The 23,885-nt window shown below is 33.2% G+C and overlaps 1 protein-coding gene across 3 annotated transcripts in view; it reads left to right on the forward strand.

The window, feature by feature from the left end:
* The window catches only part of LOC132716370 (uncharacterized protein ZK1073.1-like), a 63,529-nt gene that overhangs the window by 37,593 nt on the left and 2,051 nt on the right, over window positions 1-23,885 (forward strand). For all 3 annotated transcript variants that reach the window (XM_060699632.1, XM_060699633.1, XM_060699634.1), the window contains 5 exons: window positions 16,915-17,030; window positions 17,675-17,710; window positions 20,005-20,149; window positions 20,764-20,815; window positions 21,335-21,473. In XM_060699632.1, coding sequence (XP_060555615.1) covers window positions 16,915-17,030; window positions 17,675-17,710; window positions 20,005-20,149; window positions 20,764-20,815; window positions 21,335-21,473 — 488 coding nt within the window. The remainder of the gene's footprint in view (window positions 1-16,914; window positions 17,031-17,674; window positions 17,711-20,004; window positions 20,150-20,763; window positions 20,816-21,334; window positions 21,474-23,885) is intronic.

The raw sequence follows: 23,885 nt of genomic DNA on the forward strand, positions 1-23,885 counted from the left end.
TTGATGGTTAACTGCCTCCTGGTGTTAGACCGGACATCCTAGTTTAATTTAAACACACTTATTTTAGCTTGTATTGAAAGCTTAAAGCTTTCTTAGAACCAGTAGGTTCGGATCACATCATGATCCCTGGGTTGAATGGCAGGCACTTTAAAATCAGTAGACTACCATTTGTTTTGACTGACATACTGTTACAGATTACTAGTTTAACTTCCACATATTGATAAGAATGTGAGATTGCATCATGGCAATCATAGTAATAAAAAGGCACTTAAATCCAAAAGGGATCAGGAACAAAACGTGTTTTATATTTTATAATTGTTTGTTTTTCACCCTCTTTGAAAAATGTTCCTTTTACAAAAATTATTTATTTTCAAAAAAATAATAAGCTATTCTTCATATATGAATGCTTTTTCTGAACAACATTTCAACCTCTATGAAAGATGTTCCTTTTACAAAATTATTTATATTCAAAAGAATAGTTACCTATTCTTCATATATGTTTGCATTTTCTGAACAATTATTTCAATGCAAAAGAAATTTTTACTTTGTTTTTACAACTTTTTTAACTGTATGTTTACAGAAATGCATGTTTTCAGTGTTTTTTTTGGTCAAAATATTCGGCGATATTCGGCCCCTTTCCCCACCTCTGGGAATATATATTTTTCCCCATGAAATTGCGAAAATTCCCCACCCTCAAAAAAATAAACCCAAACAAGAATCAAACTGAACTGAAGTCACTCAGTTAATAAAGTTGTTAACTAATTTCAATTAGTTGTTTTATTTATTTTATAGGATTGTTAAAAAATCATGTATTTTTAGTCTTTTTATTGAATATTAATAACACTGAAAATTCCCCTTTTTTGGCATTTACGCGCTATTTTTCCCCATCCAATGGGCACTGACCCCTTTCCCCCAAAACTGAAAAAAAACATTGGTTTTGGAACTTAATTATTTTTTTTTTAATTAGCATGCCACAGTAGATTTTCATAATATTTTTGATTCATTTTTTCATTGTCACAGAATTTTGCAATGCTTTTATCTTGCCTTGCTTGTAAAGGAAGAAATATGCATTACAAGTATGATAATAAGAAATGCTTAATTAGATTTTCAAGTTCATTTATGTCAATCTCTTCAAAAATAATCAGTTTCCAACTCCTTAAACTTGGTTTAAAATATTTCTCCAGAGGAATACACACAGTTAAGAGGAAGCCATTTGTGTTAATTATGTTATTGTTTTGCTAACTGGTCAAGTATTTTGTAGATCACTTTATTATTTCCAGGAGACACTGTTAAAAATTAGTATGAAAGAATCCAACACATGCAATCTCTTTTTATGTACGATATGATTTCAAAATTGATTTTAAATTCAGTGCTAGTGTTTCTTTGTATGTTACATTAATTATATGTTTTATGTTGTTCATTGATCACTGCTGCTATCAAGGACTGTCGGCGCAAAGTAATTGGTAGAAAATAAGATAGGATATTTAGTTCCAACCATTTTTGTCCATGCATGCAATCATTACATAATGCTAAGATTTTATTCTTCCGTTACGAGAATCCAACATCAGATTAAGAGTCATATCACAAGAATCATATTATTAACAGTGAGTTAATTACATAGGATTCCTTTTTTGGTCTTTATCCAGGTCACATGACTGCTTATGTCATGGGATAAGTTAATTTTAGGAAGTTTATGGACAAACATGGTTATGTGAGAGTAAGCATGCAAGAGTAAAACTGTAATTGTTGGTTGCATCATTCATTCTCTTAATTGTGTAGGTTATTGACTCTTCGTAAACATTCAGTATGTTTTACTGCTTGCAACCTTTTTATATAATTTATCTTTCATAAAATAACTGGGATTCTTCTTACATCTATTTAATAATAAGTCTGTTTTATCAAAGTGTATGCGGACTTAATTGACTTAATTAAGCCTTGCATTTAATTTAAGTGATGTAATACACTGTCCTTATAGTAAATGTTAGTAAACTTAGCCTTCAGAGTTAATTATTCTTCAGAGTTGATAATGTGGATTGTTTTCCTTGAAGAAATTAAAACATTTCAAGATGAATTGAAATAGATGTTGCCATATTGGTAATGGTTTTCTCTGTCCTGCATCTAATAATGGTGATAGTGTTGCCCTCAGGGTTAATAATTGTAAGCATTGCTGTCAGAATAAATAGTGCTAAAATTGCCCACAGGATTGACAATTGTTGGTATTGCTCTCAGGATTAATAGTGCTAAACATTGCCCTCAGGATTTGTAATTGTAAGCATTGCCCACAGGATTAATAGGTCAAAAAAATTACCCTCAGGGTTAATAATTGTAAGCATTGCTGTCAGAATTAATAGTGCTAAAATTGCCCACAGGATTGACAATTGTTGGTATTGCTCTCAGGATTAATAGTGCTAAATATTGCCCTTAGGATTTATAATTGTAAGCATTGCCCACAGGATTTATAGGTCACAACATTGCCCTCAGTGTTAATAATAGTAAGCATTGCTGTCAGAATTATTAGTGCTAAAATTGCCCACAGGATTGACAATTGTTGGTATTGCTCTCAGGATTAAAAGTGCTAAATATTGCCCTTAGGATTTGTAATTGTAAGCATTGCCCACAGGATTAATAGGTCAATACATTGCCCTCAGGGTTAATAATTGTAAGCATTGCTGTCAGGATAAATAGTGCTAAAAATTGTCCACAGGATTGACAATTGTTGCTATTGCCCTCAGGATTAATAGTGCTAAACATTGCCCTTAGGATTTATAATTGTAAGCATGGCCCTCAGGATTAATAGGTTTAAACATTGCCTTTAGGATTTAAAATTGTAAGCATTGCTGTCAGGATTAATAGGTCAAAACATTGCCCTCAGGGTTAATAATTGTTAGCATTGCTGTCAGAATTAATAGTGCTAAAATTGCCCACAGGATTGACAATTGTTAGTACATGCATTGCTCTCAGGATTAATAAGTCTAAACATTACCCTTAGGATTTGTAATTGTAAGCATTGCCCACAGGATTAATAGGTCTAAACATTGCCCTCAGGGTTAATAATTGTAAGCATTGCTGTCAGGATTAATAGTGCTAAATAGTGCCCTTAGGATTTGTAATTGTAAACATGGCACTCAGGATTAATAGGTCTAAACATTGCCCTTATGATTTATAATTGTAAGCATTGCCCACAGGATTAATAGGTCAAAACATTGCCCTTAGGATTTAAAATTGTAAGCATTGCCCTCATGATTAATAGTGCTAATTGGTGCCCTTAGGATTTGTAATTGTAATCATGACCCTCAGGATTAATAGGTCTAAACATTGCCCTTAGGATTTGTAATTGTAAGCATTGCCCACAGGATTAATAGGTCAAAACATTGCCCTCAGGGTTAATAATTGTAAGCATTGCTGTCAGAATTAATAGTGCTAAAATTGCCCACAGGATTGACAATTGTTGGTATTGCTCTCAGGATTAAAAGTGCTAAATATTGCCCTTAGGATTTGTAATTGTAAGCATTGCCCACAGGATTAATAGGTCAATACATTGCCCTCAGGGTTAATAATTGTAAGCATTGCTGTCAGGATAAATAGTGCTAAAAATTGTCCACAGGGTTGACAATTGTTGCTATTGCCCTCAGGATTAATAGAGCTAAACATTGCCCTTTGGATTTATAATTGTAAGCATGGCCCTCAGGATTAATAGGTTTAAACATTGCCTTTATGATTTATAATTGTAAGCATTGCCCTCAAGGTTAATAATTGTAAGCATTGCTCTTACAATTAATAATGGTAAGGCATTTCCCTCAGGGCTTATTTTTCACTCATTGTTTTTCAATGATGAGCACTGCTCTTGTTCTTGGTAATAACAAACATTGCATTGGAATTAATGTGCTAAATGTTAGTAATATGGAAAATTATCCACTGGGTAACATTGCCCATAGGGGTAATAAGTACAAAAAAATGTTAGGAAACCTGTGTGTTCTTCAAAAATAGTAATGGTCAACATTGCCCTCAGTTTACAATTGTGACTGTTAGCAATAGTACATGTTACAGTGAGTTTTACTTATGAGACACATTGTTCCTGCTATGTATAGCAAACATGTTCCTTACAGGCGATGATGAAAAATGGCAATTTTTTCCCTAGGACTTAAAAAATATGAAAACCCAATACTGAAAAATATTACCCTCTTATTAAAAAAAATATTTCCTTGCATGCAGTATAGAAAACATTGTCTGAAGTGTGAATAGATCTGTATATAAATGATATCACATCATCTTAATGTAAGCAACATCTATTCTTGAATGTCGAAGTAAATTTTCTTGTAAAAGACTGATTCAATTTTATTTGAATTTAATGATGTGTAAGGCATATCAGTGTACAACATTTTTATGTTTTAATTTTTCATAAAGATGTGCATACTTATATTGTAAAACTATATCTTCTTGTTATAAGAGATACATTCTAAAAGACTTTGAACTTTTTTGCATGACTTTGCATATTTAGATCTGACATTTTATATCATAATGCTTGAGTGTCTTTCCTTCCATGGACATGTAGTTGTTTTCTTGCAGACCTTTAATTGATGGCATTACGATATCCTCTTATTTTGTGCATCATATTTTGAGTTTTTTTCTAGGAAGACTACATTATTACAAGGTTTTTATATTTCCTTGGAAACATAATTGTGATGTCTTGACAACTATTTCAAGAAAAAATTATCAGGACATATCTAATGTTATGTTTGTGGGTTTTCTTGCCTTTGATAATTATTTTTTTACCAGGATAATATGATTATAACATTGTCTGTACAGTCTTGTGATTTTTTTTTAGCTCACTAGTCTTGAGCATATAGTATTCAGAAATGAAGTTTTGTGATAGCCTTATATCTTTTAGCTGTCATTTTTCAGTAATTTAATGATTTACAATTATTTTTATTCTTTTTTTAAAAACAACATCACCAGTCCTTTTAAACCACTGGACAGATTTTTAGCATACATATACTTGTTATATTCAACAATGGCTCCAGTTGGAAGCATTATTAAATCATTTGAGTTTTTGAAAAATGAAATCTTAAAAATGTTTGGGAAACTACAAACTATGTATAATTTGTTTTGATAACAGCCCTTATCTTCATTCTTTCTCATTTACTCAGGGGAATCAGATAGACCTATTTTTGGGCTCTTGTCTTCAATTTAAGCCATTAGCTTCAGTGCCATGCATGAAAATAACAAGAGGAAATTGCCTGTAAGATGAGCCGTCAAATATTACTTAATAAAAATGACACTGCTTTAGAGAGTTTACTTATTCAACATTTTAAGAATTATAGAACTGCCTTTACTTTTTGATTTCAAATTGTTCAAAGTTTAACAGATATGTCAAGTAAAATTAAGTTAATTATCTATTTGTATTTATTTAAAACTTTTTATACCCCCACAAACGAAGTTTAGGGGGGGTATATAGGAGTCAGCTTGTCGGTCGGTCGGTCGGTCGGTTGGTTGGTCGGTCCGTCCGTCGGTCGGTCCACTTCATGGTTTCCGGACGATAACTAGAGTTTGGAATGAGGTATTGTAATCAAACTTGGTATATAGCAACCTTATATGGAAACTCCGGTTGGTATTGCATTTGGACCCCCTGGGGTCAAGGTCAAGGTCACCGTTACTAAAAATAGAAAAATGGTTTCCGGACAATAACTAGAGTTAGGAATGAGATATTGTTATCAAACTTGGCGTATAGCAAGCTTATATGAAGACCTGGGTTGGTATTGCATTTGGGCCCTCTGGGGTCAAGGTCACTGTTACTAAAAATAGAAAAATGGTTTCCGGACAATAACTTGACTTAGGAATGAGATACTGTAATCAAACTTGGTGTATAGCAAGCTTATATGAAGACCTGGGTTGGTCTTGCATTTGGACCCCCTGGGGTCAAGGTCAAGTCACCGTTACTAAAAATAGAAAAATGGATTCCGGACAATAACTAGAGTTAGGATTGATATATTGTTATCCAACTTGGCATATAGCAAGCTTATATGAAGACCTGGGTTGGTATTGCATTTGAACCCCCTGGGGTCAAGGTCAAGGTCCCCGTTACGAAAAATAGAGTTAGAGTTAGAGTGTTACTATTACTATAAATAGAAAAATGGTTTCCGGACAATAACTAGAGTTAGGAATGAGATATTGTTATCAAACTTGGCGTTTAGCAAGCTTATATGAAGACTTTGGTTGGTATTGCATTAGGGCCCCCTGGGGTCAAGGTCACCGTTACGAAAAATAGAAAAATGCTTTTCGGACAATAACTAGAGTTAGGAATAAGATATTATAATCTTATTTGGTGTATAGCAAGCTTATATGAAGACCTGGCTTGGTATTGCATTTGGACCCCCTAGGGTCAAGGTCACTATTATAGTGTTACTAAAAATAGAAAAATGGTTTCTGGACAATTACTAGAGTTAGGAATGAGATATTGTAATCAAACTTAGTGTATAGCAAGCTTATTTCGAGACCCCAGTTGCGATTACAATTAATTGAAATATTTCTTTGTACACAGTTGATAGTTTTTGTTCAAATTTTTCTTCAGACTACTTTTTTTTTCAAAAAGTCAAAGTTGCTGGTGGGGGTATTAATCACCTTCAGTGATAGGTCTAGTTTATATTTAATGGAATTGTATGACAGAATGTAGGAATGTTAATAATAAAAACTTAAAGCAATTATCAAAATAATGCACAATGTAAATGATGTTGTTACATAATGAAGAAATTGAAACCATAGAAATATCACCATGCTTTAAATTCATTTAGTCATAGGATGTACCATTTAATGGTTAGGTTGTTTCAAGACATGTATTATTCTTAAAAAATGCAAGAAAATATGATTTAGGAGACAGCGAATAATGTCTTTAGATGGTGAACGGTTTATACTATATTTATTTAATAATGTAGAAGTTGTTTACAAAAATTGTTGGGGAATATTTGGAAGATTGATGTTTTGTTGATGCAGAGACCATGTTTGAAGGTAGAAATCATATAAATGTCAGACCTACTGATGTAGGTCACAACACCATTAATAATAAAGCATTAGTAAGTCATTTCAAGACATTTTGTAGTTCCTAGTCATAGAGCAAACTCATTGTAATTTAGTATTAAAAGTCCAAAAGTAGTAATGATTGTAAAGGACAGCATTATTGACTTCTTTTATGTTAAAGCCTGTATATTTTAATGTTTCTTCAATGTCTTTTTCAGATGCAAGAAGATAAGTTTCTATTTTGTTAGAATCAAAGGGTACTGTTTTAAGTTAGAATTTCATGGAGTTTTCTTTTAGCCTCATGGAAACTATTCATGAAATAGTTAACATTTTAGCTTTTTATGCCAAGGACATGGATATTTTTAACAATAAGGATATTATAAAAATTATAAATTTGTTTTCAGTTGACATATTTTGAAAGGAAAGTTTCTTAAGGTGTTCCTTGTGTAACAAAATCTTTAGTATATAAATAAAAAAAACACAACTGAGAACTCCATGGAATTTATTGCTTATCATAAAATAGATAATATGTGGGGAAAAGTACATCAGGAAATTAACAAAATAAGGTGACAGACAAGGGAGACTAATTTCGTAGAGAAGAAAGACATTATACTGATGTATAGAAACATTTGGAAAAAAAGTTTGATGTTATTGTTGGCAGGATTTCTTAAAGGCACATTATATCTCAAATGTGTAAATGTTTCCTCGTTTTGAATGGGCAAATATGAGTTTTATAACATTAAAACGATTGTTTTAGAGCTTGTTAAGATATTTATTGTCTGAAAAAAGTTGGACTGAATGTGAAATTATTTATCATGGAAGTAGAAAAATGTAAACATAGTAGTTCTTTTGACTTCAATACAAAATACTAAATTACTTCTTGTAATTGCCAAAAAGCAAAAGACAGTTGAGATAAATGTTCAATGACTACAATGAGTCACTTTCGGAAACTGTAACAGGACACTATAAAAAGCATTTCTAGTGCTAAATGGGCCTTTCAATGTAACAGTATGATACATAATATGCATGATATTGTATAATTGGACAACCATAACTTTACTAGAATGCATGGCAGTATAAACACAAATTTGTTCACATCCATCATTCTGCACCGCGGGGTGTATAAAATATTAATTCTGTGAAATTTCAAATTAATTTGGCAGTATTTTAATGATAACACAACAATAGTGAGATTGTTTTGGAGACATTGTTGCTATTAACATCATAATTTTTATGGAAATTAAGAGATAGTTTGAAATCTTTATGCTTTTGCATATTTTTCTGGAACTAAGCCCATAGATAGAAAGATTACATTTGATCAAAGTCACAAGCTGTCCTTGCATTATTTTCAGTAAACAAAACTAGATTTCTACTTGACCGTATATTTTTGTAGAAATGAAAATATTTATTCCATTTCCATTAAGATGTTATATAGATTTATTTGTAACATATTGCAGGAGCTCACTGTCATTAAGGTATTATATGGATTTAGCTGTAACATATTGCAGGAACTTATTACCATTTAGGTGTCATATGGATTTATTTGTAACATACTGCAAGAAGCCACTACCATTAAGCTGTTATATAGATTTATTTGTAACTATCTACCATTAAGATGTTATATGGATTAAGTTGTAACATACTGCAGAAACTCATTGCCATTAAGATGTTGTAACATATTGCAGGAAGTCAATGCCATTAAGATGTTATATGGATTTACTCGTACCATATTGCAGGAACTGGCTGTCATAAAGGCGTTATATGGATTTATTTATAACATATTGCATGAAGTCACTACCATTCAGGTGTTATATTGATTTATTTGTAACATATTGCAGGAACTTACAGTAGGTCATCTATTTATAATGACCAGTCTGTAGAAATGCTTATATGAATCTCTGCTTGGCTAGTTTTTGTTCCAGACAGAAATCAGACATACATGTACTTCTACCCCAATATTTACTTGGCTGTATTGCTAGAGAATTGTATTAATTCCTCAAGAGTACTATAACACAAAATTGGTTTCAGTTACTGTAAATAAATATGTTTTACATTCCCATATCTATAAGTAATGGAATGTCTTTTCATATTTTCTCATTATGCCCCCGCCATGTAATGGCCGGGGCATATAGTGTTACCCTGTTCCGTCCTTCCGTCATTCCGTCCTTCCGTCATTCCGTCCTTCCGTCATTCTGTCATTCCGTCATCATCAGTTTCCGTTCATTATCTTAGTAACGGTTGCACATATTCAACTCAAATTTGGCATATGGATATGTAATGAGAAAATACAGGTCAAGTTCGAATTTGGTCATGGTTCGATGATTTTTGGCAGAGTTATGCCCCTTTTACTTTGAAATAATATGAAATTTTCAGTTTCCGTTCATTATCTCCCCAACGGTACAACACATTCAAATCAAATTTGACATATGGATATGTCATGAGAAAATACAGGTCAAGTTCGAATTTGGTCATGGTTCGATGATTTTTGGCAGAGTTATGCCCCTTTTACTTTGAAAATAATATGAAATTTTCAGTTTCCGTTCATTATCTCCCCAATGGTACAACACATTCAAATCAAATTTGACATATGGATATGTCATGAGAAAATACAGGTCAAGTTCGAATTTGGTCATGGTTCGATGATTTTTGGCAGAGTTATGCCCCTTTTACTTTGAAAATAATATGAAATTTTCAGTTTCCGTTCATTATCTCCCCAACGGTACAACACATTCAAATCATATTTGACATATGGATATGTCATGAGAAAATACAGGTCAAGTTCGAATTTGGTCATGGTTCGATGATTTTTGGCAGAGTTATGCCCCTTTTACTTTGAAAATAATATGAAATTTTCAGTTTCCGTTCATTATCTCCCCAATGGTACAACACATTCAAATCAAATTTGACATATGGATATGTCATGAGAAAATACAGGTCAAGTTCGAATTTGGTCATGGTTCGATGATTTTTGGCAGAGTTATGCCCCTTTTATTTTGAAAATAATATGAAATTTTCAGTTTCCGTTCATTATCTCCCCAACGGTACCACACATTCAAATCATATTTGACATATGGATATGTTTTTGGAATGCCCAGGCCAAGTTCGAATTTGGTCATGGTTCAATGATTTTTGGCAGAGTAATGCCCCTTACACTTTGAAAATAATATGAAATTTACAGTTTCTGTTCATTATCTACCCAACAGTGTTACATATTCAACTCAAATTTGACATATGGATATGTCAAAGGAATAGGCAGGTCAAGTTGGAATTTGGTCATGGTTCGATGATTTTTTGGCAGAGTTATGTCCCTTTCACTTTGAAAATAATATAGATACATCTTAGGAATAAGCAGTTTAAGTTTGAATTTGGTCATGGTTCAATGATTTTGGACAAACTTATCTTTCTTGAATATTGGAAAAAATTTGAACTTTCAGTTTCAGCACTCATACTTTTGTGGAAATGTATGTAGCCATTATTTTGGCTACAAATATGAAATATGCTATTTTCAAAAGGTTAAGACTGAATAATTTCAGTGCCTTGAACATTGTATGAAAATGGTTTGTGTAAACGTTGAAAAGTTTTAAGGGCTTTGAACTTAAAATGAAAACAATAATTTGTGCAAACAAATTTGGAACTAAATATTATAACATCTGAAATTTTGGCTGCATGCGGGGGCATCCGTGGCATGATGACACATTTCTAGTAAGAAAATTATCCATTACTCTATGAACAAAAATTGGTCTTAGGATTGTGGTTAACTTTAAAGGGGAGAAATTTATGGTTACATTTTCTTAGTATGCCTTAGTTTATTGACATTTTCATATCTAGTTATAAGTTTTTGATAGGTCAAGATTCATATTTTACCATAGATTTTATGATGTTACTAAAGGTCACTTGAGATATTTGGGTGAATAAGTCTTTAAGTTCATAGTCAGTGTATCCTTGGACTTGGATTACACACTATTAGTTAACATAACTATGGCATATCATTGATGAACATCATAGATTGGTTAAATGTTTTAAGAATAAAGCACCTTTTTAGTAATGTTAAAATTTGTAGATTGATGGTAAAGGTCATAGATATCTTTTTATGCATTATAAATACTGAAGACTTTGGCATACATACACCAAACTTTGTTAGATGATTGGAGGCCCAGATTTATTTAGGAATTGTATTGAACAAGTGAGGTCAATGAAATTTTTTCTGAACAATTTTGTTGCAAAAATGGTGATTTTATGGGCATTCTATTAGACTTAATGTTGACATCACCGTTCTTTCTCAGACCATTTGTGTGACCGTTTTTATAAGAAACATTCCCGAGTATCAAAAAATATTCACTGAAATGTGCACTGGCAAAGATTTTGAAGTGTCTCCCAAAAAAAAAGACTTTATCATAAGTCTTTGACCAAAAGAAATCATCTGGTAGTGCAGAGAAATCAGGAAGGAATTGACTATTTTCCACACTGTTTTGTGGTGGGAGGCCTGAGTTTGTATTGAATGTTTGAATGAGTTAAGTATTGTGTACATACTTTAGTCTCCTCTCAATTTATTGCTGATGATGAAAAGATAAGACTAGATTTTCATGCCTTTGGTAAATTGTAAGATACATATACATTTTCAAGTTGCGTCCAGAAATTCATTCATACAAATAAAAGTAGATCATGAAGATTTATTAATATGTCATTGGAATATCTCAGAATGATGTGGTTTGTCTAGTGTATAAAGACAAGGTTAAAAGCAAATAGAAACTTTATGTGCTGCAGTTCATTTCTACTCCCCAGCAGATAATGTTTTTATAAATATCCTAGATAGAATTTGTCTGCTAACAGAGATAGCATGACGTCATACAGGAGACAAATTTTCTCTCAAATTTGATTTGAAATGAAGAGGAAAGAATTGATAAATCCTTGCTATTTTCTTGCTGTCTCTTTGTCTTGAAGTTTTATGTATACCATGTGGAGTGGTCGATAAGAGTTAAAGTATGCAGAAAAGTTATATAACTTGTTTATTTATATGTTCATCTGAATGAAATGTTCAATACTGATACTTTGATGTGTTATGCATATAATCTAACAGAAAAATTAAATGACTTTCACTTATGCATAATTATGCATGTATAGAAATTATGGCAACTGAGAGTGACATCTAGCCAGAAGGGAATGCAGCATCTACAAAATTGATCTAACACATTTCACATTACACTTTTCAAAATATTTTTTGTTGCACAATATACTATGCTTCCAAATATGGATCATTCCACTTTGCAAAGCAACATCGAAACTGCTCCTTTGGAATCTTATGAATGGTTTTCTGAACAATGATCAGCAAGTCATGAACATCTTTATACTTTCTGCCATGCAGCCCTGACCTCAAGGCCAGAAAGAGTATGTCAAAGAATCAGTGTTGAATATTTCATTCAGGTAAACTCAAACTTGTAAATAGATAAGTTATGAAACTTTTCTGGACACTTATTGAACACCTCTCATATATCATCCGGTAGACAAATTAGAAAGTTTTGAAACATATTCTGGTAGAATCTCAGTAAAATAATTAACAAAAACAATTCCAACAAACTTACTGTAGTTGTGTAACAAATTTTTAAGGTTTTAAGCCAATGATTTTAGTATGAGCTAAGGTGACTAAAGTTGAATAAGTTTTAACTTAAAACTTAATTAAAAACCAAGGGCCTAGACTCGATTCTGTCACTTATACAAGATGAATTTTTCCTGAGACAAACTGCAGTCATAAAACTCATGAAGTTTTATCAAAAGCATCTTACTTAAGGCTATAGACCTTTCTCCTGCAATTCTTGCACTTTGTGAAGGGAGAAGCAAAATCCATAAAACACGGTAATAAAGTGAAGGCGTTGGCATAGATTTTTTTTTTTCTAATGAATGAGATATTTTCAGGTGGATAAAGCTATCATATATTAGGTATTGTAGTTTGATCTTTTACCATGTGTCTAATATTGCAAAGGGTTGTGTGTGTGAAGAAATTCTCACATAGACTTGTTTCTCTAATTACATAACGATACTTTCAGCACTAACATGTATAGTTATATATTTATATTTTAGCATCTTAATCACACCTGTATAAAAATAAATTTACAAAAAAAGCATGACCACTGTTTTTTAAAAAAAATCTCACTGTACAGATTATTAATTATCATTGGACTTATTATCTTGATATATTTGAAATTGAATTTTATCTGTCATCAGCATCATTCCGTTCTTTAAACATACGATAATTTTAATAATACATTTAGATGTAGTGAACTTTAATCTTAGACAAATGAGCATTTTCAAGATTAATCAAATCATTTTCCAGTGAAATGGAAAAAACAATTGTGCATTTTATATTTCAAAATTAAAGTTTGTCTAAAATTTCTGAATGAGAATTTACTTTAATTTGCTGAATAGAAACAATTAATAATCTTCTCAAATGATATTTCTTCTAATATAGCTTTTCTTTGTATACATAACATTTAAACACATAATATTTAACCATCAACTGTCAAAACTATCATAAAAAAACAACAGAATAACAAACAAAATCACCTTCAAAAGTGTCACCTTTGCACCCTATAATATTTAACCAACATAAATTATATGTAGATTCAGTAGCCACAACCAAAAACCACCCAGAAAACTTATAATTATACCATACATGGATACAATCGCATAATATTCCTTTTGCCCATTCGTTGCATTGTTCCCATAATCTCAAGAGTTTTAGCATTGGTGAACTGTTTGATGATGACGAGTACACATATTACCTAACTTCAGTTTGTATTTTATTTACTAACATAGTCTCCAAACTCATAAGATAATATCACAAGAGTTGAGCATGTAATTATTTACATATTCCATGCATATATTGCATGACAGTGTTTTTTGTGTTTTTATTTCTAAATATTGAAATTTATATAAAGCTTCAAAGCAGATGTTTTAAATAAAAGCATGCATGTAGTATGTAAATTAGAAGTGAATGCTTCTGTTGATATTAAACTAACCAGAGTGATTTTTTAACCAAGAATATAGAATTATATTAACCATACAATCCTTGATAATCAAGAACAAAATATTGTTGTTGTTGTTGTTTGTTTTTGTTTTTTAAATCTTCAATTGTTCATTCTTACCATATTTGTTAAGTACGCTTTTAAAGTTTAGAATCACATTAGTAATTTTTTAAAAATACTAAATTGTTATATAAACGTTCATAATGTTAATGGATTCCTAAGATGCAGGTTATCTTTTATAAATATTGTAAAATTCCTTTTTCAAATAGATACTAGATATTGTGAAAATCTTTTAGATAGTAATTATTTAACTTTCAATATGTAGATAGATCGAGATAATGTTGTATTTAACTTTGTAGATGTATATAGGCATTAGAAAAAAAAAGTTATCAAACTTTAAAGATTGTAGCTTGATACTTTTCATAGAAATTAACTAATCTAATGCATAATTTATATAATAGATTAACAAATGATTAGAGTATAAAGATCATCTAACAAAATTAATACTGATGTAATTTGATATACTTTTCAACATAAGGAATGGCTAAAACAATTTTTCAAGATTTAGTTTTGCCGAACTATTATTTTGAGATGAATTTGTAATCAGGCAATTGATCTTGTTTTTCGTTTCAACTTTATATAATTGCTATTTGAAATGCTATAGCAGAGCATGTTCTTTTCAATTAAGGAATGAAATTTTAGAATCAGCTTGCATATTTGAGGAGAAATTTTAAGCTCTCCAGTCTTTTTTTATTTTTATCTCATGGGCTGTTTGAAAAATGGACATTTCATCTGCAACTGTAGCAAAAGAGAGAGAGATATTGAAGCATTTGAAGTCATTAAATTTGCATGTAACATGAACTATTTGCTGATGAAATGGAACAAACATCATGCAAGTTTTGCATTTGTCTTTTGTTGCAGTTGCATTGATGAGATAACCGATTTTCTATATTATTACGCTCATCATTAGCTTGTAAAAAATTAGCCGGTTCCTATATTTTTATGCCACCGCAGCATCTGCGATGCGGTGGCATATAGCGATTCACCTGTGTGTGTGTGTGTTTGTTTGTTTGTGTGTTATATAGATTATATAGTGAACTTAAAAAATCTTCTTGTGAAAAACCACTAGTCCAATTTCAACCAAACTTGGCAGGATTGATCCTTGGGTGAAGGGCTTCCAAAGTTGTTTAAAGAATTTTATTCCATGCAGAAATCTGGTTGCCATGGCAACCAAAAGGAATTATAAGAATAAATTTAAAAAATCGTCTTGTAAAGATCCATAAGGCCTAGAGCTTAGATATTTTGCATAAGGCATTGTCTGGTAGATCTCTACCAAGATTGTTCAAATTATAGCCCTGGGGTCAAAATAGGCCCCGCCCGGGGGTCATTGATTTTCACTATATGTACATATAGTAAAAACTTAAAATACCTTCTTGTAAAGACCCAAAAGGCCTAGAGCTTAGATATTTTGCATAAAGCATTGTCTGGTAGACCCTTACCAAGATTGTTCAAATTATAGCCCTGGGGTTAAAATTGGCCCCGCCCCGGGGGTCATTGATTTTCACTATATGTACATATAGTAAAAACTAATACCTTCTTGTAAAGACCCAAAAGGCCTAGAGCTTAGATATTTTGCATAAGGCATTGTCTGGTAGACCTCTACCCAGATTGTTCAAATTATAGCCCTGGGGACAAAAACAGCCCCGCCCCGGGGGTCATTGGTTTTCCCTATATGTATAAAGTAAAAACTTATAGTAAAAACTTTAAAAAAAATTCTTCTAGCAATTGACAAATGCTAGAGGTTAGATATTTTGCATGAACATTGTGAAGTGAATCTCTAGCAAGATTGTTCAAATTATAGCCCTGGGGTCAAAATTGCCCCCGCCCTGGGGGTCATTGATTTTCAATATATACAAATAGTAAAAAATAAAAAAAATCTTATTCTCTGAAGGTACAAGGCTTAGAGCTTTAATATTAAATTTTGTTAAATGATATCATCTATAGGTACTCTACCAAAGTTGTTCAAATTTTGCCTCTAGTGTCAAAATTGCCCTGCCCCGGGGGCCATAGGTTTTCCTTTAATGTATATAGTAAAAATGAGAAGAAAGCTACAGCTTAGATATTTGACTAAAAATGTTGTTTGGTGGACCTGTATCAAGATTGTTTTGAATTAAACCCTTGGCCTTGCCCCAAGGGGACAGTGACCTACTTTCTTGTCCTTTGATGTACAGCAATGAAATTTTGACCTTGTGCACAGTTTTAGTTGTAAAATTGAGCTTTGATATCAGATGACCTAGATTTTGATGATGTGACCTACTTTCTTGTCCTTTGATGTACAGCTATGAAACCATGTGCACAGATTAAGATGTAAAGTGAACTTTGATATCAGCTGACCTAGATTTTGACAAAGTGTCTTTCTGTGTTGTCCTTTGATGTAGTCGTGAAATTTAAGCTGTGTGAAATATGACCTTCACCACTGAATTCAATAGACTCGAGTGCATTGGTATATTCCTACTCTGATCTTTTATTGGAATAACAATATATTTAACCACTAATCTGATAATAAGAATTAGATAGGTCAGGGATCTATGCATTATGACAATCTTCAATTGTAAAGAAACAAAAAAAAATCTGTTCCTACACTACTATTTAGTGTTGTATTAATGCGGTGGCATAGCATTTTTCTCAAATGCAATCTTGTTTATGTTTACGGAAGGTCACTGGGTAAACTGAGGTGTCCATTTGTGCCTGAAATAATGCGTAGAGGGACATTGATGTGGACCCCATCCCCATTTATACAAGCTATTGATGAATCTTATACCTATTGATGAATCTTATACAAAATTTTAATTTGGAACCTTTCTGTGATTTTGTGTTTATACAGTTTGAAAAGGCAGAGAACAAGGAGGAATTGAACAAGGTGTTGACAACATTCCAGGAAGGACTTCGCTCCAAAATCAATCCTCATAACCTTAACAGATATGTCCAGTCTTTTATGAAGTAAGTGCCAATTGATGTACTGTGCCTTTTACATGTTTATGCCCCCACATTGTGGGAGCATATAGCGTTGCACTTGTCTGTTCGTCCGTAGGTCTGTCTGTCTGCACTCATCCGTCCGTACTTATGTCCAGAAATCTTGTGAAGGCAACTCCTCTTAAACCGGATGGCAGATTTTGCTTTAACTTCCAGGGATTAACAACCTTAATGTGTATATGGTAGTAAATGAAGGAATTTTTGCTGCGACCAAATTTTACAGACTTATGGCCCTTTGTTGATTTTTTCACTATGTACTATGTAGAAATTTTGTGAATGCAACTCCTCTTAAACTGGATGGCGGATTTTGCTAAAACTTATAGGGATGAACAACCTTAATGTGTAGATGGTAGTAAAGGAAGGAATTTTTGCTGCGACCAAATTTTACAGAATTATGGCCCTTTGTTGATTTTTTCACTATATACCATATAGAAATTTTGTGAACGCAACTCCTCTTAAACCGGATGGCAGATTTTGCTTAAACTTCCAGGGATGAACAACCTTAATGTGTAGATGGAAGTACAGGAAAGAATTTTAGCTGCAACCAAATTTAACAGAATTATGGCCCTTTGTTGATTTTTTCACTATGTACTATGTAATTTATATTTCAGGCGTACTAACATCACCGATACTATTCAAAAAATTACGTGAGTAACGTATTTCTTATATATCTATGTATTTCTTACATATCTATGTATTCAGTTTCATACATAATACATGTATGTGTAATTTAAGTTTAGGTCTGTTTTAAATGGCAATCTTTAATCTTTTGTTTATGTACTTGTGAGCAGTTTTCACAAGATCCTGCACCAGTTAAAACTTTTTATACCCCTGCACAACAAAGTTGTAAGGGGGGTATACTGGAATCAGCTTGTCTGTCTGCCAGTCTGTCGGGCCGTCTGGCCGTCCCTCATTTTTTTCTCGTCCGCCCAATAACTTAAGATTCCTTTGACCCTTAGTCTTCATATTTGGCATGGAGGTTAGTCATGATTAGTAGATGACCCCAATTGATTTTGAGGTCACCAGGTCAAAGGTCAAGGTCACAGGGGCCTTGACTTTAAAAAGCTTGTCCGCCCAATAACTTAAGATTCCTTTGACCTACAGTCGTCATATTTGGCATGGAGGTTAGTCATGATTAGTAGATGACCCCTATTGATTTTGAGGTCACCAGGTCAAAGGTCAAGGTCACAGGGGCCTTGACTTCAAAAAGCTTGTCCACCCAATAACTTAAGATTCCTTTGACCCACAGTCTTCATATTTGGCATTGAGGTTAGTCATGATTAGTAGATGACCCCTATTGATTTTGAGGTCACTAGGTAAAAGGTCAAGGTCACAAGGGCCTTGACTTCAAAAAGCTTGTCGGTCCAATAACTACAGATTCCTTTGACCTACAGTCGTCATATTTTGCATGGAGGTTAGTCATGATTAGTAGATGACCCCTATTGATTTTGAGGTCACCAGGTCAAAGGGCAAGGTCACAGGGGCGTTGACTTCAAAAAGCTTGTCCGCCCAATAACTTAAGATTGCTTTGACCCACAGTCTTCATATTTGGCATGGAAGTAAGTCGTGATAAGTAGAAGACCCCTATTGATTTTGAGGTCACCAGGTCAAAGGTCAAGGTCACAGGAGCCTTTACTTCAAAAAGCTTGTCCGCCCAATAACTTAAGGATTCCTTTGACCCATAGTTTTCATATTTGGCATGGAGAGTAGTCATGATTAGTAGATGACCCCTATTGATTTTTAGGTCACCAGGTCAAAGGTCAAGGTCACAGGGGCCTTTACTTCAAAAAGCTTGTGCGCCAAATAACTTAAGATTCCTTTGACCCATAGTCTTCATATTTGGCATTGAGGATTGTCATGATTAGTAGATGACCCCTATTGACTTTGAGGTCACCAGGTCAAAGGTCAAGGTCACAGGGGCTGACTTCAAAAAGTTTGTCCGACCAATAACTTAACATTCCTTGGACCCACAGTCTTCATATTTGGCATTGAGGCTAGTCATGATAAGAAGATGACCCCTATTGACTTTGAGGCCACCAGGTCAAAGGTCAAGGTCACAGGGGCCTTGACTTCAAAAAGCTTGTCTGCCCAATAACTTAAGATTCCTATGACCCACAGTCTTCATATTTGGAATGACCCACAGTCTTCATATTTGGAATGAAGGTTAGTCATGATTAGTAGATGACCCCTTTTGATTTTGAGGTCACTGGATCAAAGGTCAAGGTCATAGGGACTTTTACTTCAAAAAGTTTGTCTACCCATTAACTTAAGATTCCTTTGACCAACAATCTTCATATTTGGCATGGATGTTGATCATGACTATAAGGTGACCCCTATTGATTTTGAGGTCACTGGGTCAAAGGTCAAGGTCACAGGGACCTTGACAAAAAAAGCTTTTCTTCTCAATTGTTAAAGAATGTCCTGTCCGCAATGTATTGATTTTGACATTTTCACATTTGAAGCATGCAGAATACATAACTTAGCAATGCACTGGCTTAGTAAACTCAGATTTGGCAGCGAGGTTGTCCTTGAGCTCTAAATGGCCACTGTTGATTCTGACAAACTGGTATGCGGGGGTATTCACGCCATGATAGTGGCAGTTCTAGTTATTTATTGATATTTATACATTTATCTGTTAATTTTCCTCTTGAAAAACTTAATCAGTCATAAAGAAATCAAATGGTATTACACATGTTATTTTCAACTTATTTGTTACTCAAATAGTTTAGCTGCAAACTGAATTAAATATTCACATGTAGCTCATACATTATATTGAGCTGCAGAAAATATTGTGGTAAAAAATTTAATAACTTGTAACAATTAATAGTAGCTTTAAAAAGGCAACCTTGTGTGGAAAAAAAATGCAATAAACTGCAATATATAAAAAGCAGAAACTTTTGACAAGTCAAATGAGAACCTTTTGACAATACTTTATATTTAGTTGCCCAGTGTTGATGGTAACTGGTGATAAGGCTTCATTCAACCATACTGTTCATCATTTGTATGGATACATGTCACAGAAACTTGATAAAGCAAAGATTGAGTTGCTCGAGGTGGAAGGTGTGGCGAATGTCCTGGAAGAGAAGGTATAGATTAGTTCTTTAATGGTCCTAAGGCTATTTGGGAAATTATTTGTCTGCCACTGCCAGCAGTATAAAATCGGGTCAACCTGCTAGTCTATGTAACAACCTGCTTATTCATGCAGTATTTCAGAATCTAAATTGTTTGGAGCTTCAATGGGGTAAAGGTCATTTACTTTAAACCAATTGCCCCCCATCACCCACATGGATTCAAATCTTTCACTGAATTCTTTCATGTGAGGAATCTTTCCAGCTAGCATACAGAACATCAGTATTTCTACTCAGGTGCTTGTGTTTGTGCATGAAATAATGCAAAAAGTGGCACCTCAGAGCTCCCCTGTTGAATCACGTAAAATGCTTCAATATTTCAGGCAGGACAAGTTTAACGTTACAGGAAAGTAAAGGTGTGTTAGATAAAAGGTTAAGAATCCAACCAAGTTACTCATTTGAATCTTCAAACATGATTGTAGGTCACTGATCAAGACCATAGCTCTGACATTTTTTTTACAGAATTATTTTCTTCTGCCCGCTTCATGACTTGTTTTCTATCAAGAATTAATATATTTATTTGTGATGACTATTTGTCTATCTTCCTTACAAACTGTTTATTCATTTCACAGCCTCAAAAGTTGGCAGAGAGTTTCTTGTACTTCTGTCAGGGTATTGGTGTGGGTGAGTACAAATTATTTTTTATGTTATATCTTAGTAGTAAAACATTTTTTGATTTTTGGTTTTACCTAACTTGCTGCTAAGTAAAAGTAATGTGGGCTGAATTTTGCCTGAAACTATATCATAGAAGGTCAGAAACTACCTTCGGGTAGGAACAGTAATTGTTTATATGTATGATATCATAACCTCTATTACTAACTTGCAAATCATTGTTCAATACTTTGCACATTTGACTTGAAAACTGATAGCAATTTTGACACAAGTGTTTATTCATATTATGAGAATAAAAAAGAAAAATATTTTTGGAGACAAATTTTGAAAAGTTTAAATATTCCTGGAACATATTAGGTACTTAATGCTTAAGTTGTCTAAAAATTAAAAAAAGTCTTCTTTTTAATAAATTGTATTTCACTTCAATTTTTGAACATTTTATGAAAAAAATTACATTTTTTTGTAATATCTTCAATTGTTTGTCTTATATGTTTTAATTATATCATGTGTTACATTCTTCATTGATTTTAGTTGGTGGTGTTCCTATGCCTAGAGTAGAGAGAACATCTTCAGTTGACAGCGATACTGCAAGAGCTGCACTTCGTAACCGCAGCATGTCAATGGAAGAAGCAGATCTACCTAAGGGAACGTACTCCACCAGCCCTACCAGGTTTGGTACTAGTCCATTAGCTTCCAGTCCAGCAAAATCAGGAAACCCTCTCTCCGGCAGTCCTTAAAATGAAGGGGAGGGGACACCACTTGTAAAAACTAGATTTTGTTTGTATGTAAGGTGCAGGGCTACTCATAAAAAAGTCAATGTTCACATACAAGATATATTGCAAGGAATAATTATTGCACCTCAATGTTCACATGTACTGGTTCATTTCAAACTCGGAAAAACAAACTTCCCATATTTTCCATGTCATCCATATATAAATATGTTGTAGACTCAAAATCATACATAGAAATCATGTTCTATTTTTTTGGTGATGGATTTTGTAACATGTATACTTTCCAGGCACCCATTTTGTACTGTTCAATACTATTTTGTACTTTTTACTCTTATATACTCAATTTATTTTGTGGCAGTGTTGATTTTTTTTTTTTTTTTTTGGTGAGGACATTTTAATAAGTGCAATGTAAGCTTGGACTGCAAGTAATGTTTTAAAAGCTTCTTTTTTTAAGTGAAATTTACCACTTTAACAAAAGCAGATTCATGTCACGTCTTGAACCTACAGAAGTAGAAAATATGTTTATGCTTTTACATTACACTTGTCTTTAATTAATCATGAAAAATATCTTATATATTTTTGTTTGGGTTTTAAAATTTTAGAGAAGGCTATATTTTGTTTGAGGATTTTTGTGGCAGAAAGGGTAAAATTGGTGATGATATTACTTAAAGACTTCAGATGAATAAATTTGATATTTGTAGAGGTCTAAATATCAAAACAAATATTTACAAAATGATTGTCAGCAAAGTGAATTGGCAAAAAATTGAATTTTTTAGCTCACCTGTCACAAAGTGACAGGGTGAGCTTTTGTGATCGCTTTTCGTCCGGCGTCCGTCCGTCAGTCGTCCGTCCGTAAACTTTTACTTTAAATGACATCTCCTCATAAACCACTAAGCCAATTTCATCCAAACTTCACAGGAATGTTCTTTTGGTGGTCACCTTTAAAAATTGTTCAAAGAATTTAATTCCATGCAGAACTCTGGTTGCCATGGCAACCGAAAGAAAAAACTTTAAATATCTTCTTTTAAAAAACCATAAGAGCTAGAGCTTAGATATTTGGCATGAAACATCTTCTAGTGAGTGTCTACCAAGTTTGTTCAAATAAAAGCCCTGGGGTCAAAATTGGCCCCGCCGCAGGGGGTCATTGATTTTCCCTATATGCATATAGTAAAAACTAAAAAAATCTTCTTTTAAAGAACCCAAAGAGCTAGAGCTAAGATATTTAGCATGAAACATGTTCTAATGGGTGTCTACCAAGTTTGTTCAAATAAAAGCCCTGGGGTCAAAATTGGCCCCACCCGGGGGGTCATTGATTTTCCCTATATGCATATAGTAAAAAATTAAAAAATCTTCTTTTAAAGAACTCAAAGAGCTATTGCTAAGATATTGAGCATCAAACATGTTCTAATAGGTGTCTACCAAGTTTGTTCAAATAAAAGCCCTGGGGTCAAAATTGGCCCCGCCCCAGGGGGTCATTGATTTTCCCTATATGCATATAGTAAAAACTTAAAAAGTCTTCTTTTAAAAAACCCAAAGAGCTAGAGCTAAGATATTTAGCATGAAACATTTTCTTATGGGTGTCTACCAAGTTTGTTCAAATAAAAGCCCTGGGGTCAAAACTGGCCCCGCCCTGGGGGGTCATTGATTTTCCCTATATGCATATAGTAAAAACTTAAAAAGTCTTCTTTTAAAGTACCCAAAGAGCTAGAGCTAAGATATTTAGCATGAAACATGTTCTAATGGGTGTCTACCAAGTTTGTTCAAATAAAAGCCCTGGGGTCAAAATTGGCCCCGCCCCAGGGGTGTCATTGTTTTTAACTATATGTGTATAGTAAAAACTTAAAAAAAATCTTCTTTTAAAAAGCCCAATGAGCTAGAGCTTAGATGTTTAGCATGAAACATCTTCTTATGGGTGTCTACCAAGTTTGTGCAAATAAAAGCCCTTGGGTTAAAATTGGCCCTGCAACGTTGTGGGGGGTGGGGGGCCTATATACAGGTGAGCGACCTCAGGGCCATCATGGCCCTCTTTTTTAAGAATATAGTTGTTTGCATGGAAGTGACTTATTATGATTTAACTTCCAAAAAACACACACATTAAAGTAAATGCACCAGTTATTATACTTAGAAATAGGCTAGTGATTATATATGAATTCTGCATATTTATTACAATATAAGAAAGATTGCTCTAAAATGTATCAGTATTACTAGAACACAGTTGCAATAGAGAGTGTCATTTATTAGACATTAATTAGAATTGTAAATTGCATGAACAATTATTTAAATCGCTTTTGATTAACATTTTCTTGCAATTTTGAAAAAAAAATATTGCTACACATCATCAACTCATTGTA

Source organism: Ruditapes philippinarum, unplaced genomic scaffold (assembly GCF_026571515.1).
Source record: "Ruditapes philippinarum isolate M1 unplaced genomic scaffold, ASM2657151v2 ctg1776_1_1_1_1, whole genome shotgun sequence".
In the NCBI taxonomy this organism is placed as follows: Eukaryota; Metazoa; Mollusca; class Bivalvia; order Venerida; family Veneridae; genus Ruditapes; species Ruditapes philippinarum.